Source organism: Poecilia reticulata, chromosome 7 (genome assembly GCF_904066995.2).
Source record: "Poecilia reticulata chromosome 7, P_reticulata-male-v2, whole genome shotgun sequence".
NCBI classification, from domain to species: Eukaryota; Metazoa; Chordata; class Actinopteri; order Cyprinodontiformes; family Poeciliidae; genus Poecilia; species Poecilia reticulata.
This window is the reverse complement of record NC_088836.1, coordinates 19,170,528-19,188,590: the sequence shown is the minus strand read 5'-3', so window position 1 is coordinate 19,188,590 and position 18,063 is coordinate 19,170,528. Positions and strand designations below refer to the sequence as shown.

At 39.9% G+C, this 18,063-nt stretch overlaps 3 protein-coding genes across 9 annotated transcripts in view; 2 read left to right on the top strand and 1 right to left on the bottom strand.

Annotated features, from left to right (window-relative positions):
• Positions 1 to 673: 673 nt before the first annotated feature.
• LOC103467456 (transmembrane prolyl 4-hydroxylase-like) lies at positions 674 to 10,213 on the bottom strand. The gene is made up of 9 exons (XM_008413851.3): positions 9,740 to 10,213; positions 9,324 to 9,405; positions 4,770 to 4,966; positions 4,546 to 4,636; positions 3,430 to 3,592; positions 3,147 to 3,332; positions 2,892 to 2,982; positions 2,671 to 2,794; positions 674 to 2,470 (listed from the first exon to the last, which is right to left on the bottom strand). The coding sequence occupies exons 1-9, from the start codon at positions 10,106 to 10,108 to the stop codon at positions 2,256 to 2,258; spliced, it is 1,518 nt and encodes a 505-aa protein (XP_008412073.2). The 5' UTR covers positions 10,109 to 10,213; the 3' UTR covers positions 674 to 2,255.
• Positions 6,589 to 8,298, top strand: LOC103467455 (secreted frizzled-related protein 5). Its single transcript, XM_008413850.3, has 4 exons — positions 6,589 to 7,118; positions 7,545 to 7,720; positions 7,795 to 7,881; positions 7,979 to 8,298. Exons 1-4 carry the CDS (start codon positions 6,589 to 6,591, stop codon positions 8,296 to 8,298), a joined length of 1,113 nt encoding a protein of 370 aa, XP_008412072.1.
• Positions 10,099 to 18,063, top strand: part of LOC103467457 (cyclin-dependent kinase 17-like) — a 47,181-nt gene continuing 39,216 nt past the window's right edge. For 5 of the 7 annotated variants that reach the window (XM_008413858.3, XM_008413856.3, XM_008413853.3 and 2 more), the window contains exon 1: positions 10,460 to 10,544. In XM_008413858.3, the coding sequence (XP_008412080.1) occupies positions 10,492 to 10,544 (53 nt within the window). In that variant the 5' untranslated portion in view covers positions 10,460 to 10,491. Of the gene's footprint in view, positions 10,121 to 10,459; positions 10,545 to 11,956; positions 12,321 to 18,063 lie in introns of those variants that run through there. The other 2 variants (XM_081609064.1, XM_008413855.3) reach the window with 2 other exon arrangements.

The following is an 18,063-nucleotide window of genomic DNA, read 5'->3' as shown; positions in this document are numbered from 1 at the left end:
AGCTTCTTCACCCCTACGTACCTTATCGGTCTCTCAGGTCAGCAGATCAGCTGCTCTTGGAGGTACCAAGATCCAGGAGGAAGCTCAGAGGGGACAGGGCTTTCTCTGTCATAGGTCCTAAGTTATGGAATGACTTGCCTTTGCAGGTCAGAGAGGCCCCTTCACTGTCCACTTTTAAAGTTCGTCTTAAAACCCATTTATTTTACTTGGCTTTTAACTCCTGCGGGATCTAGTTTTAGAGTGTATGTTTTTGTTTTTAAACTGTAAGAGTTTTTATTTTTATTTTTTTTTATTATGCTGTGTTTTAATGTACAGCACTTTGTATCAGCTGTGGTTGTTTTAAAGTGCTTTATAAATAAAGTTGGTATGGTATGGTTATTAATATTCATGAAGACTTACTCATGTTCATGACAGTGTCATGTCAGTCTTATTCACCCCCTTCAAATAAAGTGTTACAATATAACTCAAAAATTATGGGTAACTTCTGCAAATACATGTCTGTATAACAGAGTTTAATTAAAAAAGTGACTTTAAATTGTATTAATTGTGGGTTTTAATCTTCATCTAAATTAGTTTCGTTTCATGCCTCAGATTCGTGGGACAAAAGAATGTTGGATGACATCTAGTGGCCAAAATGTGGATCTACAGCATCACAAAAAAAAAAACGCTCAAATTCTGTTAATAAAACATTGCTTTATACAGTTAATATCTCAACACACACAAGTAGTACAACACACTTACAGATTGGGTGCAATGTCAACCATTTATAAATACCCATGTCTTTAAATAAAATTAATAATTTGTGGTAATAAATAAATAAATAAACAGTCTGAGACAATAAATATATTATTTGTGTGTGGGAAAAAAAACACTCAGCAAAACATATCAAAGACGTACATTTTTGTCTTTTACCTGAAGGACTGTCTGTGTATTATTCTGTCCAGCCCATTTTAATCCTGACTCCTGGTTTCACAGGATGACGACAAAGTCTTATTACACTTCAATGTAACAGATGATTAACTCTGGACATAGATATGAAGAACAGAGCTAAAAGAAAAGATCTGAGAAACATTTTCCCTCAGGAAACACATTCACAAATGAGCATGGTGGTAACTTCTAACAAAAGGCTTCAATTTCAAAGCAATAAATAAGAAAATAAATAAGAATTACCTGAAGCAGGGGCAGAAGCCTCACAAACCAAAACAATATGCACACTAGCTGGCTTATGTCTTATATTTGACAGAATGTTTTTGCATCTCCCCTCATTTTGTTTAGAAATAGCTATCGCTCTACATCGGTTATATATCTTTAAGGTGCGGTTTAGGTTAGAAACATTTACACTCTTAAATTTCTGGATAATGTTTCTTATGAATTCTAAATTAAATTCTAGGGAATTGGCCCCATCATTATTAAAATCATGATATTTTATGAAAAGAGATATGTGTTATGTGCAATTATCATATCGACTAAGAACGATGCAAAAGTCTAGAGCCTGCCTTTATCGCTTACATTTTGCACTTAAAGGCCCGACCTGCTTGTATGAAACTGAAGTGGTCTTGAGATTTTCACAATTCTTTAACAACATCAAATTTAAATATATTTCTGTTCAATTCTTGTACTTAAAATGTGTCAAAGGAATGTCTTTTCAGCTCGGTAATCCAAACAACATTAACCTATGAGTCATGAAAGAACAAATGATTCATACTAAATCTAGTGCTGTGCCTACACAAACAATTTGACTGAGAACCAATAATAAACTGTCTTTTGCTGTTAAAAGTAAAAAAATAAAAATCTAACAAAAACTGATCTTGGCTAAATTATTGCATAACTTCACTTAATACGTTGTGGCTTTAAAAGAATCTGAAGAAACTGGCCAAGTGATGAAGAAATTAGGATTTTGATATGACTTAAAGCAGATGATTAGCGTCTGCTGATCACAGCTTTAGGAAATAGAAACAAATTGAGCAAAGGCATAAAACTGGAGCACAGATGCATTATGTATCAGCTGATCTCAGTGTTATGTAAATTTTCAGCTCTTTGGGACTGACTTTTTAGTGTAAAAATGCTGTCATTTTAAAATTACCACAACATCTGGGTCCTTTTTAGCGACATCTATAAAATAATGCAGGCTGCTCCTGACTTTTGCAAAGTCCTCCTCATCATCTGATGTTGTGTAAATGTCAGTCAGACCTCACTAAACGCAATGACTACATTTACAAATCAATGTTTTGGTGTCATGTTGTTTCACAGCCTGGCTATAGATCCAGGTGGAGGTCGCTGTGTGACAGAGACTGGTAGTGCTCATCCATACCAGACTTGGCTTGATGCCTTTGAGCAACTAGTCTCTGGTAGCGAGCCTGCTGCTGGTGATCAGGGTCCACATTCACCCAGCTATTGGCCACCCACTTTACTCCTCGCCTGACTGGACAATCACCATGCAGGGAATACTCGTCTAACTCGCCCATCCAACCTGGAAACATGGAGGAAACAACAGCAAAGACGGTTTACTCAAACCTTTTGGTTTATATTACCACCAACATAGATACTAGAAATGAAAAAAGATGCTCATATTTGGATCTATTTTGATTCAGGTCTAAATATGAGCAACATGGGTTAATGGTTACACTGTTAAGATTATGTATATAAAAAAGGTTGTTTGTTTTTCTTTACCTCTGCCATCAGAGAGATGGTTATACCAGAGGAGAGCTGTTCCAGCAGTTGGGGTCAGTCTCAGGTTCCCTTTGCCACACGCCTGTTGAGTGTCCGTCAAATCAACTCCATCCTGGACCAGAGCCTAAAATACAAGTAATCAATAAACTTGAGGTGTCTAAGCTTGGCTGCATTCCATAAAAATGCTTCATACAAACGGATGTTCACAAATTCAAATTCACCTGCTCGTCGTAAGTACGATTGTCTGCCACAGGAAAGGTACTTTCACCACCGTCCTCAACAGAGCTGAGGTAAAATAACACCGTCAAATACCTGAAGAGAAACAAGCAAACAAACAAATAAAACAGAAGAAAAGGAGCACTGACTCCTTAGTGGCTCAGTTTGTGGAAAAAGCAAAATTTTGAAAGTCAAAGAGCAAATCCAGATCTGAGACGCAAACAGAACGTGAAAAGGATAGTGTGCGAGAAGCTGCATACCTGCAGGAGACCTCTGTGAGAGCAGACGTGTTTCCTGCCAGCCGTGTGTGTGCACAGATGGTCTCTGACTGAGACGAGCTGCTATCGTAGTGAGCGTTGGTGAAGTCTCCATGCTCGTAGCGGGAGACCTGCAGTGGCTCACTTAGTTCCAGAAGTGCAGAGGGCAGACGAGTCAGAGCGATTACTCTGAGTAGGAGACAGGAGGAAACAAAAGAAAAGTGCTCCACTTTAATACAAGCTGTATGTGTGAAACCAAATGGGGGAAGTGTGGAGGGACATGGACCTTTTCCTGAGGGTTTGCGGAACACGGTGAGATCCCGGCCCCTGAAAGAGCCATGTATGTCTGTTTCTCTGCTTAAAGTGACTGTGCAGGCTCCCGCTTCGCTGTTGCCGTGGACGCTGGGACACATCATAAACGCGCCGAAACTCTCCGAGTGTCAGTATTCCTGCAAGGCACATAGAAAAGTGGAGGTCTCATTAAACGAGTCTTCCAGTATGCAGGGTTGTGATTCCAGTTCAGTGGAATGAATTTCTGAATTCCTGTTTAGTGAAAAACCTTTCTGGGTCCTGGTTTTTAGTCATTTCTTCTTTGTTTAGCCATGTGCTTATTCTTCCAGCTAAAATTGTCCTGAGTTCCCCTGGGAGACCCGTGTCCCAGTCGCAACAATAGCTCTGGGGTGCCAGAGCAGAGGTGACTAGAAAACAAGGGAGCTGGGGAATACAGGGTATCCGGGGGAAAATTAAGTGAAAGGCCTGGCAGACAATTGGGTTTTAATGAGATAGGACGAGGCCCGTCCGGATGTGGAGAACGCCTGGCACAATGGTATCGGGTCAAAATGGTGACACCCCTCTTCCTGCCTTAACATTCACAAACACTCGCACGCAACCGCAGCCACAAGTCAGCTATTTACAGTGTCTTTACCAGAACAAAAGCAGGGACCACACACACATACACACACACACACACACAGACTAATTTCAAGAATCCTGAAAATGTATCCAGAGATCCTATCACGCACCTAGAGAAAGGCCAACTTAAGTTCTCAAAATGAATCAACATTATTAAGTTTTGAAGGTTTCTACATATTTTTACAACAAACCTGCATATTTTTCAAATTAAAATATCCAGAGTTCTCAATTAAAGCCCAAACAAAAAAAAACCCAACATGAGGTCAGGTTTTGAAATAAACACACACTGTAAGAGAGTGGATGAGTGGAAAGAAAATCTGGAAACAAATGTTCACTTATTAGCACTTATTATCTTTCCTCATAATTATCCAGACATGAAACATACTTCTATCAAATTTCCGACCTTTCCATTTTGCATAGCAGTCCAGCTTTTTCTCTACTATCACCCAGAGCACTTAGAAATATGCACAAGAATTACAGAAGGACTAACCTGTTGGAGAGGCTTCCAGGCCAGTCAGTATTTGCCGTAAGTTATCAGGGCTTAACCACGTCCCATCTCGAGAACGAGAATGACTCACAATCTAGAAGGGAAACAAAATCAATTGTCTTTTAGCAAAAAAAGGCAAATCATAAATTTACAATTCATAATTTTCATTTTAGAAATGTGTACTACTCCTGCATCTGAATGTGGGTGTGCTGTTATCCTGAGGATACCTCCTGCTTCTGAAGAAATCCGTCTTGGTTCAGGTCCAACAGACTGAAGATCTCTTCCGTGTTCAGAGAAAGCAGCGGCTGGTTTAACTCTGCTTGATCTTGGCTAGGTGTTGCTGCCTGGCTGTCCATCAGACCTTTGAGTTGGGCCAACTGCACCACCACACGGCACTCCTCCTCCGATAGGAAACCAGGGATCTCTGTGGAAAAACATGAAAACACATCAATAAATGGTGTCAGGCAACACACACACACACCACAAATTTGATGTGAAAGACCAACACAAAGCAGAGCATATGGAGGGGAAAACACACGGTTTCAAAGTTCTTCGCAACGTAAACGCTGAAAATGTGCTGCTCATTTGCATTTACCGCCTCACCTTTTACTACAATTGCTACATTCTGATCTGCCTAAAGCAGTTTATGCCATATATTTATATCTCTAAATAAGTTTTATTTTGGCACATAATGTAAAAAAAAACAAAACAAAACAACAAAAAACAAAAGGTAGGAAGGTACAGTAAATATCAGACTATTTCAGAATATTTACATGAAGGTCCTCCTATAAGGCATAAGGAGTAAATGAACTGTGCATCTAACGAGTGCAGGTTATTCCCCTCAGTCTGTCTACATTGAGCCACTTGTGGTATAGCCTGTCCCTCAGGCAGCTTTAATGAGTGGCAACATAGAGAAAGGAAGTACCGGTGTCAAGGAATTAGAAAATGCTAAAATCAATTACCATAATGCAGGAACACAATTTGAATCTGCTATGCTCGCTCTCATTTTGCCTTCATTCATTTTAATGAATGAAGGCAAAATAAAGGCAAAAAAATTTTTTTTCTATCTGTTCTAATTTTAAAAATCTTCTCCAGACTGATTGGCAGTCGAGTCTTAAACATGCGTATTATTACTAAATGCACTTAGTTATGATGTACTGTTTGATCATTTGCCTTTTCTCTGCTGCAACCCATCTGTGTCTCTCTGCCGTGACCCCTTCGGATAAAAGAGCTTCCGGCAGGTTGGTTGCTTGTACAGTAGAAGCCTTGTTTGGCAACCGTGTCTTTTATACTGTACCCTTGGTTAATCCCCATTGTACAGTCAAGCCTCATTAATCTGGACAACTGATATGAATGAAGAGGGACCGAGGCTTCCTCTTCTCCCCCCCATGGCTGTCTGTCTTTCTCCCCCGGAAAGGAAGTGACCTGCTTGTCAGAGCAGGAATCAGGCCATGGCGACGCAGTGGGACATTTTGTTTATATCCTCTGCACATGCTCACACATGTAGAGCTGCCCATACAGAGTTCAGCTGTTGTTAACTTGGTCAATAATTATCTCAGGCTCTGAGGAAATCATTGTCTCCAATATTGCCGACATTTTAATCATTCAGTGTACAGAGTTGCATAAAATTATTCCGATTAGAAATCTTCTCTAATCTGAGAAGATTAGAGAAGCTGCTACCTTGAGTCAAAGCTAGCAGCCTATAGAAAGAGTAAAGGAAATTCTCTACCAAGGACTGAATATGGTCCTTGATTTAAAGTGTAAAGAAAATTTTTTTTTGAAGTTGTTTATAAAAACATCACCTTACAAAACCTCAAATCTGACAAACAATATTAAATTTACTCAATAAATTAATGCACCTCTCTCCTGGCACCCCGTCCCTACCTCCTACAGCACTCTACACCTCCCCTTTTCTGCTTCTATGCAAATCTGTTCACCACCCACTATAAATACATCCATTCTGACTACATCTCCTCCACTTTAACCAAGAGATCATCGTCACTTCTTGATTCCCCCCCCTTGCCCTGTTTTAACTTTCTGACGACAATGTTCTCCCAGTTAGCTTCTTTGCTCCTTCTCCTCATACTTGCTGGGTCCAGCAAACCGGTGAGTCTACGCAGAGGTCAAGCACAGCTGGACGGACATATCAGGACAGAAGACGTGCTTCAATCTGTGTTTAAGGACAAGGGCAGAGACCTGACAAGTGTGGACAGCAGGAAAGAAGATGTATTTGGAGATTCTCCTTCTTCAAAGCAAGGAATCGCAGCGTCAGCAGAAGACGGAGAAGCGTGGGGAGAGCCTGGAGCTCCGTCTAACTTCAGATCCACACACTTAATAAGCGACGGTAAACTGTGGGATCCCCGCTTCTCTTCTCGATGTGTGCCAATCCCTTCCAGCATGGCCTTGTGCTACAACATTGGCTATGACACAATGCGCATCCCGAACCTCCTAGGCCATGATTCCCCAGCTGAGGCTGTCCAGCAGAGCGCCAGCTGGTTGCCACTGTTGGCCAGAGAGTGCCATCCAGACGCTCGCATTTTCCTCTGCTCTCTTTTTGCTCCGATCTGCCTAGACAGGTATGTTTTGTTTCCACAAAGTAGAATAGAATGTGTCAAAAAAAAAAAAAAAAAAAAAAAAACTCACTCAAAAGATTGCGGCGTTCTTATTTTTGTAATTTCTTAGAGCCATTATCACTGCAGCAAATCGCACCTTAGAATAAGAGTTTCTAGAGGGAAAACAAAGGACGAAAAAGAACACTTTTTTTCAACCGACACAGACAGGGGTCATCAACAGATAACACAATTCAGAAATTATGCTAATTGGTGCTAATCTCAGAAAAAAATGCTCTGGTTTCACACAGAAAGTTTAGTTAATCACGGGACAATCATCTCCTTTTTATCACATTAGCACATTTTAGCTGGGTGGTGTGTATTTCTAAATCTATTTAAAATCTTTCTTCTAATCACTGCTGTCCATTTCCCTCTCCGTGCCGTCTTCAACAGGTTTATCTCCCCCTGCAGAAGTTTGTGTGAATCTGTGCGGGACAGCTGTGCGCCAATCATGAGTTGCTATGGCTACCCCTGGCCTGAAATCCTGCGGTGTGACCAGTATCCTGCAGACCACCTCGTGTGCATCTCCTCCATCACCAATGCAACTGCTTACACGGGGGCGCGCGGAGGTGAGCGACCGCACACGTGTGATTGAGTCGACTTCATTAAACCAATTATTCAATTTTTGGTTTAACGGTTTCAGTGCCTCAGGCAAGCTGTCGGGACTGTGAGCTGGAGGAGGCATCCTCCCCAAAAGAGACACTGGAGACCTTCTGTAGGAGTGATTTTGGTGAGTGTCAACATGTCTCCTCCAACAAAAACACTCTGCTTCTTCTATTGAAAACAAAAGTCAATATTGCATTTCTGTTCATCTATTATCCTCCCAGTTGTGAAGCTGCGTCTGACGAGGCTTAGGTATAGTCCAGTAAGTCTATCTCAGTTCTCCTTGGCTGCCAAGCTGGACGTCTTAAAGCGCGGGTCTCTGCTAGGTGGGCAGATTCGCTCACGCATTGAACTGTGGCTAGAGAGAGATGCCACATGCGTTCGGAACATGACCCGACAGCATCCACGAGGCGGCACCTTCCTAGTAACCGGGACAGTCCAGGGGGAGCGCCTGGTGGTCAATAAGGCTTACGCTTGGCAAAGACAAGACAGAAGCCTCACTGCAGCTGTGCGCAAGTGGAAAAGTCACAGGTGCAGGAACTAACATCTTGCAGACTCTTAGAACATTCTGAGTGTGAGATCAACCGCCCTGGGCGGATAGAGTTTAGAAGCTTGCCATAAAGCTACAGCTTTAAATATTTGTCCGACTTTTTAAAAGGAATTTAAAGAAGCTTAGGACTGAAAAAGATAGTTACGGTACATTCAGGATTGAGAAACTGTCACTATGAAAGCTGAGCATAAAAGATGATGGGAAGATGATAGGAAATAAAATGTAAATACTGTGTTTATAAACTTGAACTTAATGTTGCTGGTTTATATATTTCTAATTCATTTTCTTATTGAGTTTTCTTTCTATCTAAATCTGCTTATTGTATTTTCTAATTAATAATGGTGAAGCAAAAATTCTATCCGTTTCATTCTTTTTGTATATATTTCTGAAGGTTGTTGTTGAATTATGAAAAAATGCAACCTGTGTGTTTTTGGAATAAATTTTGTTAAATAAATATTGCAGCATCGTTTCTCCCACTTTAATTTTGTTTTCCCCATTTTTGACAAAATAAACCATATTTCTAAAAAAACGTCAGGTTTACTTATGGGGAAATTCAGTTACATCTGAAACGTAACTTCCACATAATTTTTTTTCTGAGCCTAACAGCACTTCATGTCTATTATAATTTGGATGGTCACTGCCTTCTTAGTATTAAACATAGAACAACTTTTCTTAAAATCCTGTTTAGGGATCTACAAAAGTGGCACATTTAATTATTTTCTGTTCTATTTTATTGTTATTTGGGGGAAACTCCTTTCTTTGAAAAGCATTTTGCAGTGTGTTTCATAGCTGTCTTGTACACTTAAGGTATCCTCTCTTATAGGGTTTCTAGGCGTTCTGTCAAACTGGTTGTATCAGGCATATCTTGCTAACATTGCAGATGCCTCAAATGGCTGCAGGACAGTTGATGTTTTCAAATCAAAGCATGTGAACCACTCTTTGTGATTAAATAGCAACACATAATGCAACTGAGTTTTTCACAGATGGCAGGACTCATTCAAGTATTACAATTTACTTACCAAACAGCAAAGGTTTCAGACTGAGTGTTCTCATCTCATGCGTTCTATCTGGTACTACAGACACATGTTGAACATGTCCAACCTGGAGGGGCACAGAACATAGTTTTAATGTAGAAATAGTGAGGAACTGCATGCATATATCTGCAAAATAATACGGGCTATTTTTCCCCCCCTATTTATGTGTAATCTATGTGTTGCTTGATATATGGACATGCTGCAAAATAATTTCCCATTGGGAAAAATAACATTACTATTACCATTGAACTCTGCTGATGATTTAGCAGTTCTCTTGTAAGTACTTAGTGTATAAAATACTCACTCTCGAGCAGTTCTGTCTCATATTACATTTGTGATCAGTGTTGGGAGGAATCAAATCAGAACATTTAAGTTCTTATAAATTACACCAAAGATCTTACCCGTATCCCCTCCATACGATGTAGGCTGAAACTCTGACTGTATTCCTCCACATGTAACTCTCTCCCTGATGGAGCAGGTTGGGGCAAGCGCCCGTCCGTGTTGATGACTGGAGCAGGGGACGCCCCATCTCCACTTACTAAATCCCCGGGGCCGTTGTTGTAGTGCACGTAGAGTAGCAGGGCGATGACATTCAAGATGTAAACATGGAAGAAGACCATGACCACCACGAAATAAGCCCGAGAGCAAACATTGCTTCTCTGTACGTGCAGCCGAGTAGATCGAAGAGGAGGGATATTGTAAGGTGGTGAAAACGGCTTCTGGCTGATGTCTTCGTGTTCCAATAAGTCTTCTTGAGCTTCATCCATCATTTACAACACACGGTTAGATATTATTTTAAAGTGTTTACAGTGGAACGTAAAAACACAAACCAGCCAGGCTTGAGCTACCTTGTAAAATGTTAGCTAGCTATTTACATTAGCATACTTGGGCTGTTCAGCTAGCTACAGAGTTAGCCCCATTGCAAACTTCTGTTTTTTTTTTCAAGAAAAAACGACACTATCGTGTCTGCTACTGTTACCCGACGAATCAGGACAGCGTCGATTGAATAACCAAGTGGAGTGACAATCGTTTTCTTTAATAAATACATGTGTCGTCATTATATAAAAGCTCCTAATCCCGTTCTAGCTAACTGACAGCTGCGCTGCCCCTGACAACCTGCCTAACAACAGATAGTCCGCGATATTCGTTGTTCATGAGCTCCTGTAAAGTGTTAGCGACCTCTGCCGGCCAGTGCCCAATATCAAGGTATGTTTAAATGATATTTCCTCTAAATTTTAAATTTTAGCAGAAGGAAAACATTGTTGGTTGATTTTTCTAAGTTTCGCAGAATTCTGAAACGCACGTACCAATTTGTTAAGTGATTCTGTGGAAGGCTCTGAGGTCTGCAACCTGTATAAACTAAAAAGCTATTTTTGCTCTCAGTGCCGCTAAATGAACCCCAATCAGAGCCACAAATGTTATACATGACTATTTGAAAAAAGACAACGTATAATTTTTTTTTTCTAAAAAAAATATCTAATGTAGGAAATGGGCTGTCATTTTTAAAAGAATCACCATCTTATTTTTGTTTCTTCAATAAGAAAAACACAAAACTTTAGCAAAAAGAGAATTGGTACGTTTTTATTCCATAGGATGCTGACCTGCGTAAGCAATGATGTATAAAGGCATATAGATTCAACATGTCAAGAAAAATGTGTGTAAACATGTTACTTGTCATTCTGTTGTGGGAAAGCTGCTAAAACCACTACTTGTCATCCATATATATTTAAAAACAATTGTCAATCGTTTATCATTTTTATCCAAAGTTACAAAGAGTCATTGAGAAAGGTCTAAGGAGCCACTTGCCTTTCTAGAGCTGCAGGTTGCAGATCCCAGCCTGGACGAAGAAATTAATTAAATAATATTAATAGTTTAAGAAAAATATACATCATTATTGATGATAATAATGATTATTATATAATCATGAAGACAAATTTAACCTTTTGATTCTAGATATCAAATAATGCAAACACAACACACTTCTCTTATTTAGCCGCAAGGTGGCGACAAAAACACATGTCAGAGACTCCCAACTGTGCTGTGTCATTTGTGATACCCGACGTAATATGTCGAGGCTGCCGGGTGATACTCATAAAGATTATTTCTTTTACAAAAAGCAGCAATAAGGAAATGTTGCAATCGACACATTGCAGGTGTAAGAACACAATTTCAAAAAAAGATGGGAAACATTCAACTTGTTCAAAGTATGCTGTAAATATGTAAAATATTCATACTGTATGTGCACCACCAACACAGAAGGGAAACAATCAAAAGTTTAAAATCTTTTGAGTTGGTTTTTACTTGGGCAGACGAAAGGTGACAGCTGCTGTCTATTTATTCCCAACGCCAGCAAACGAGTTTTGGATCATAGTACTTAATTCCCATAATTGCCATGCATTATTTACTCGAATTTTCTCAGAGGTGCACATTTAAATACAGATCAGTTTGGATAATGAAGGCTAATTTCCCTTGGTGATGTTGCCCCTCAAATTATTCCATCTGACTCTACTTTTTTAAGACAGAAGGGATTGAGGTGGGGGTGGATGTGAAAGGGTCTAACACACTCTCCCTTAAAAACACACACACACACACACACACACACACGCAGGCACTGCACGCAAACCCCTTGCGGTGTTTTCCGGGATCACGCCACTGCCTCCACTTGGGATCCACACAGCAGCAGCGATATGGCTGATCATCACCGGACGGGACGGCACTGAATATGAGGCAAAGTTTGACCTGAATTATGGTTTATTACTGATTAACAATGCACTTTGTCGGGGCACGGGACGCTGCCACACGTCGACCGACGCTGGGATAGGAATTACCGGACGGGGGAACGATTAGTTTGGGGATTTTTTTTTTTTTTTTTACAGCAAAGTAGTTGGAGGAACTTGTCGCAGTGGCTCCAGTCCCAGTGTTGCTGCCTGGATTACCACATACAAGCGGAACAATAGTCTCCTGCGGCAGGAACACGAGCAGGTCGGTGTGGTTTGTTTATGTTGGGCCCTGTCCTCACTGCCAGTTTTAACTAGTCAAGATGATGTGGAAATAACAAGCACAGAAACCATTTCTGTCGCCCTCCCCCTCACTGACATTGCAGGTGTATGCTCATTATTAAGACTCGCTGAAAGAAATGGTGTAACCCTGCGTAAGCGGTTGTGTATTTCTAATGCGGATAGTTTGGTGCTCTCTCCTTAAATCACAACAGAAACGGGAATCGCTTTAAATTAGTCGCACCACTGAGAGATTTCGATAAATGGCGATACTGTGAGTACAGCAGTTCAAACCCAGTCAAAGTCCCCGGAGGATTATGTTTGTAAATTCCCGGTACTTTTTCTTTTACTTTCGTGAAGTGTTTCCTATTTCAATACAAAGTCCTTCAGGGTTTTCCCTGCTCCTGTTTCCTGAATTGTTTCGGCCGCCGGCAGCGTAACTTTTTCTCTGCCCTGCCTGATTCTCCTTCTCCCGGATACTTGCGTCAGGAAAACACGGGGAGAGAGAAACTGACCGAAAGCACTAAAGGCCTGGAAGGTAGAGGAATCTCTGCCAGCCTGGGCTAAGGTGAAAACTTGAAGAGATGGGTTCGGTTTCTCGACTTTGCTCCGAATGTTCCGCGCTTCCTCCGGTCATGTCATGTTACCCGGAGATCACCGGGACATGCGCTTCCAAATGTGACGGGCTGTCCAGTGCTGCAGTCCTGCGGTTCTTCCAATAACATCGGTAATAAGCCCTTATACACTTCAAAAACGGCCATGGTTGTATGATCATGCAGTTTGCGTGGGTCAGAGCAACAACAAAATGTTTGCAGTTAGTGGGGAGTATCATTTAGCGGTAAATTATTGATATCAGTCCCCGTGTGGGATGCACAGATTGAAAGTAATCCCTCTCACATCAGTTGACTCGTCCTTGTGATGAACCTCCAAAATGTTGAACCCGAAATCCCAAAATAGTGGCTGTTTCTGAAATCTTTGAGTTTTGTTTTTATTCCATTATAATTTCGTACATATCCCTATTTTATTGTTTTTTGTGTTGTTAATATCAGATATATTTATTTATTTTTTTGTAAACGTACACTACACTGACAAAACAAGCAGTTTGAATTTAATTGAATTAATTTGAACATTTCCTCTGGCTTTATTTGAATCAGTTTTTTGAGTACACGCTTGAAAGCTAAAAGATACATAATTTAAATACCTTATGTACTTAGTCAAATAAATTACTTAAATTCTTACTTATATTTGATATAATATTGCTCATCTCATTTCTTATCTTACATAAGAAAATATACATACATAGTTTGTGATTAAAGTATAAAATGTTACTGAAATAGCTATGTATACATTTTTAAAATCTTTTCCAACAAGACGGCATATCCTTACAACTACAGTGAAGATCTGCTGTTCAATGACAAGGAAAGCTTCAGGGTCACAAGTTTAGCTAGCTTAGCTTAGCATCAGTGTAGGGCTGGATGATATAGCAGAAAAATGTGTCACGATATAAGGGTTTTATATCAGACATCGATATTTTCTGTTTCATCCACAGCTCTAAAGCTTCATCAGCTTTGTCGCTAAACGACTTAAAAGTGAAATTTAACACTAAAATTCTTACTGGAATACAGAAACTTTCTTAATTGTAAATCTTGTTACAATTTCCAAGTTCTGGTCAGTTTATATGCCTTCATTTTGGAGTCTATTAAACATATCAGCCTCACTGTTCGCTGCTGTTCACTGAACACTGCAAATGAATTGTTATTACAATAAAGTGTTAGAATTTAATAATTGAACGTTACATTTGCCAACTACATAAAATGGCTGATGAAAGAAAGAAAATTAAATGGTTGATATTTTATACTCTCCAAAACTAACTTTTAGAGCATAATCTAGTTTCACTTCAAATCATTTTATCTAGTAAGAATAATTGCAGTCATCAAATATGCCTTTACCAAGGTGTGTTAACCATAAAAATAATGATAATAAGGTGTACAGTGGACTCCTGGTACTATCAGGAGTTAGAGACAGATGAAATTCTTGAGATCACCTCTAAAAACATAAACAAAATTCAATTTTATTAAAATGTTATGTGATAGACTATGGACCAGGGCTTCACAGTTTTGGTAGCACTGTTGCCTTGCAGCAGGAAGACCCCAGGTTTGAATCCTCCACACAGAAGAGCCTGGAGTCTCTTCTGTGTGGAGTTTGCATGTTCCCTCCCTGTGTGTGTGGGTTTTCTTTGAGTGCTCCGGCTTCCTTCCTCCAAAATCATCACTATTATGCTAATTGGTCTCTCTTGCTTAGGTGTAGTTCTGTGTGTGCAAGGTTGTTTGTCCTGTGTGTGTCTGTGTGTCACCCTGTGATGGACTGAATGTGCAAGAATCTCTGCTTCCGGATGTGCAAAGCTGGTGGAGACAAAGTCCAAAACACAGGCAGCGGAAAGTGCAGCAATGTTGTTTCTATAAGAAAGAATACTTCTGTAAAGTGCATAATGTGGAGTAATTATCTTATTTGTTCCCAATGTTTCTTCTGGTTTGTGAGCACAAAATGGGAAGGCGAATGTAACAGTGTTTCAGTTTGTGTCCTTCTGCATGTTTGTGCTGGAAAATGTGTCTATTTTCCAGCACACCTGATTCAAATAATTACATGACTTCCTCTGCAGCCATCAAATCCTGCAGAAGCCTCTCTTAATCACCCATTCATTTATATGTTTAGAAGGAAGGAGACAACTATAATGTGTAGGTCAGGGGTAGTTGAGGACCAATTTTGGGAACCACTGTTATAGAGGATCCTAACAGTATAATGGCCAAACAGATAGAAAATAGTTTCTCATGAAAAGTGGATTTTTTTTGATAGGATGGAATTTAGGGAAATTTTTTATTTTTTTTGTTTCAACTCTTCTTGTGTTGTAAAATTGAATATTTATGTTCTGTTTTTTAAGGAAGTCTTAGAAAGTCATCTTGAAAGTGCAGGAAAAGTGTTTGGTGAATATCTTCATGTGATTTAGACAGATTATTTAATTCAAGATGCAAAATACTAAGGGCTCTATTCCACTACATTGGTAAATAGCTAATTTTGTGCATAAGAATTCTTTTGAAAGCCTGAAAGCAGAACTAACTTGTAAAATAAAAGCGAAATTGAGGAAAGGCTCATTATCCAGATGGCACACATCATCTGTGAAACGTGGTGGAGGCAGTGTGTGAATGTGTGTCTGCAAACTGGCTATGGTCACTTATTGATCACTGCATGTGGCACGATAAACACAAAACAGTTGTTTGTTTTTCATGAATCTGGCCTTTATAAAGGGAGGAAGGAAGCCGTTGTTGAAAGAAATCCACAAGAAGTCTATTTTGCAGTTTGTCACAAACCAGGTGGGGGACAAAGCTGAGTTGTGGAAGAAAGTTCTGATGGGTTGAGAGTGAAATGTAATTTTTTTTGTTGAACGAACTGTCTATATAGAGGAAATGTAAGTTTGCATGGTATTCTGAACACACCATGTTCACCATGACACATGGCAATGGCAGCATCATGCCATGGGAATGTTATTCCCTTTTTTCTCTGAGTAGGTTACAACTGAGGGGGGGAAAGTCCAAGGGGTATGAATATTTTTTAGCAAGGTGCTTTTTCAAAAACAGTTCAGTATTTTGATGGCATTCATACTTGAACCAGGAAGGCATACAAATAATTTACCATTTTTATATGGTGATACTGACGTTAGCCAACATGTTTGTGTCAAAATTAATTAATATACTGACACCAGTGTTTTAGATTTCTCAAAGAGAAACAATTCTCCTGCCTTTAATTCATAAAGATTATAAAAACATCTTATTAGCTTTGCCTTTCTCCACTATTTCTTCCTACCATCTGATATCAAACCGTTTAGGCGAAGTGTTGGAAGAGCTGTTGAGGAGAAGCCATTGGGTCTATGAGAAGAATGGACCATTGTTTGGATTAACTGGCTATGTGTGCGTTTGTGTGTGGGATTCTGTAGTTGGGCAGATTTGTGCATTACTCATGCATCCCGAGGCTGCTGCTCAAAAAGCAGTGTTTGGAGCACCACAGTGTGTGCCCGCTACACTCTGCCACATTGCATGTATGTGCAAGCATGCGTGTGATTCGTGTGTCAGCGAATTACATAAAAATTCAGGTTTACGGTAAAAAGAGAAGGAAGGGGCGAGATTTCAAGTTAGGAAGGCTGAAACCCCCCCGCCCCCCCAAAAAACGGTGGAAATACAGGCCAGGAATCAAACTCTTTCTATTGACGATGTGTGTATGCGTGCATGTGCGTGTGTGTGTTTTTGTTTTATGTGACACCCGCATACCCCAAGTCAATTTATTGTTTTCCATTTTAAAGCAGCCAGAGGAATCCAATACTAGCTTCTGGTGAAGGTTCTGTGGAAAAAAAAAGAAAAGTTTCTAAAGCAGACATGATCACGTTTGAACGCGTTTGCGTGAGAGAATGAGGCGAGATTGAGGAGAGAAGTGAACTCTCATTTCTCGCACTCTCATTTCTTCTTCTCTTCACCTCAAATCTGCAGATTCGGCCTGGGCCTGTAACCTAGCAACCCAAGTGGTGTGCGTGTGTGTGTCTTGAATAAATTCGACTTTACCTCTCCTCTGTCCTTCTCCGGGATGTATCAGTTCACTTGCCAAAATGCCACAACCTTGCAGCCACCCCACATGTGTCTGGAAACACATGCTCACAAGCTGTTAACAGACGCAGACGAATGGTTTGGCACAAAGAGGTTTTATTCCTTTGCTCCTTTGTGCTGTTTATCCTGTTGACCTTTGATCTCCTGTGTCTATCACAATGCTTGGATTTTAGTACTTGTGCCTTGCTTTTTAAACTCATCTGAACAGCAGAAAGTCTGTGAAAATTTTAGAAAGTGAGGCTGCATCCTTCATCTGAATTTGCCCTTCTTTTCATCCGTGGGTTGGTAGTGTTTGGTGAGTGTGGTGTGCACATGTTGGCAGTGATCGGCCACATGTCTCGAACCACGCACGGATGTTCTGCTGCCAAGTTTCTCACTCTCCCAACGTCCATCTGCATCACACGAGACCAAACGTCCCGTGGACATGTTTAATGTTTCATTACTGCTGACATATTCCAGAAACCATCACAGGTGCAGGCCTCATGAAAAGAAGTGGATTCTTTTAATGCGCTTTTTTCCCAATAAAATGTCATTTTGCAAAAAAAAGATTTAAAATTCAAGAAATATTTAAATCAGCATTTAAACAGGTAGGTAGCTAAACATTATAAGAACAGGAACATTTAATCTTTCAGAACATTTAAGCAAATTTTAGAAAATTTTTGTATTTCATGAAAAGAAAATCTCAATATGTCACCTCACAAGCTTTTAGTAGATTAGAGGAATGTAATTTTCTAAGTTATTTTTATAAAATGAATGCATTTCTTTCCTCCTGTTAGAACGTGGGCTGTTGCAGTACATTCTGTTTCAGAAATGCCATTCTCCAAGTTCCCTGTCGGAAACACAAAAATCTCCCCCGAAACCTTGGAAAGTTGTTTGTCAAGCATTTCCGAGTTCAAAATCTTGTCTGGCTGGTTTCCATACAAAATGTAGTGACAATGGCAGCTTCACTGCATGTCCGAAAAAAATAGTCAATACCTAGATTTAACAAAACAAATAGATGAGATGAGAACCACCCACTGGATAATTAGTTGATGGATGTTTCTGGCTAACGGTTATTTAACTCTTACAAATGTAGTGATT

Bases quoted from the DNA above. Each gene is read 5' to 3' on its own strand.
- LOC103467456 (XM_008413851.3), bottom strand. From the start codon at position 10,108: ATGATGGATGAAGCTCAAGAAGACTTATTGGAACACGAAGACATCAGC. The intron at 9,406-9,739 runs GTAAGATCTTTG...GTGCCCCTCCAG, and splicing joins ATCGTATGGAGGGGATACGG to GTTGGACATGTTCAACATGT. The intron at 2,795-2,891 runs GTGAATTTGAAT...CTTGTATTTTAG, and splicing joins ATCGTACTTACGACGAGCAG to GCTCTGGTCCAGGATGGAGT.
- LOC103467455 (XM_008413850.3), top strand. From the start codon at position 6,589: ATGTTCTCCCAGTTAGCTTCTTTGCTCCTTCTCCTCATACTTGCTGGG. The intron at 7,721-7,794 runs GTGAGCGACCGC...TAACGGTTTCAG, and splicing joins TTACACGGGGGCGCGCGGAG to TGCCTCAGGCAAGCTGTCGG. The intron at 7,882-7,978 runs GTGAGTGTCAAC...TTATCCTCCCAG, and splicing joins CTTCTGTAGGAGTGATTTTG to TTGTGAAGCTGCGTCTGACG.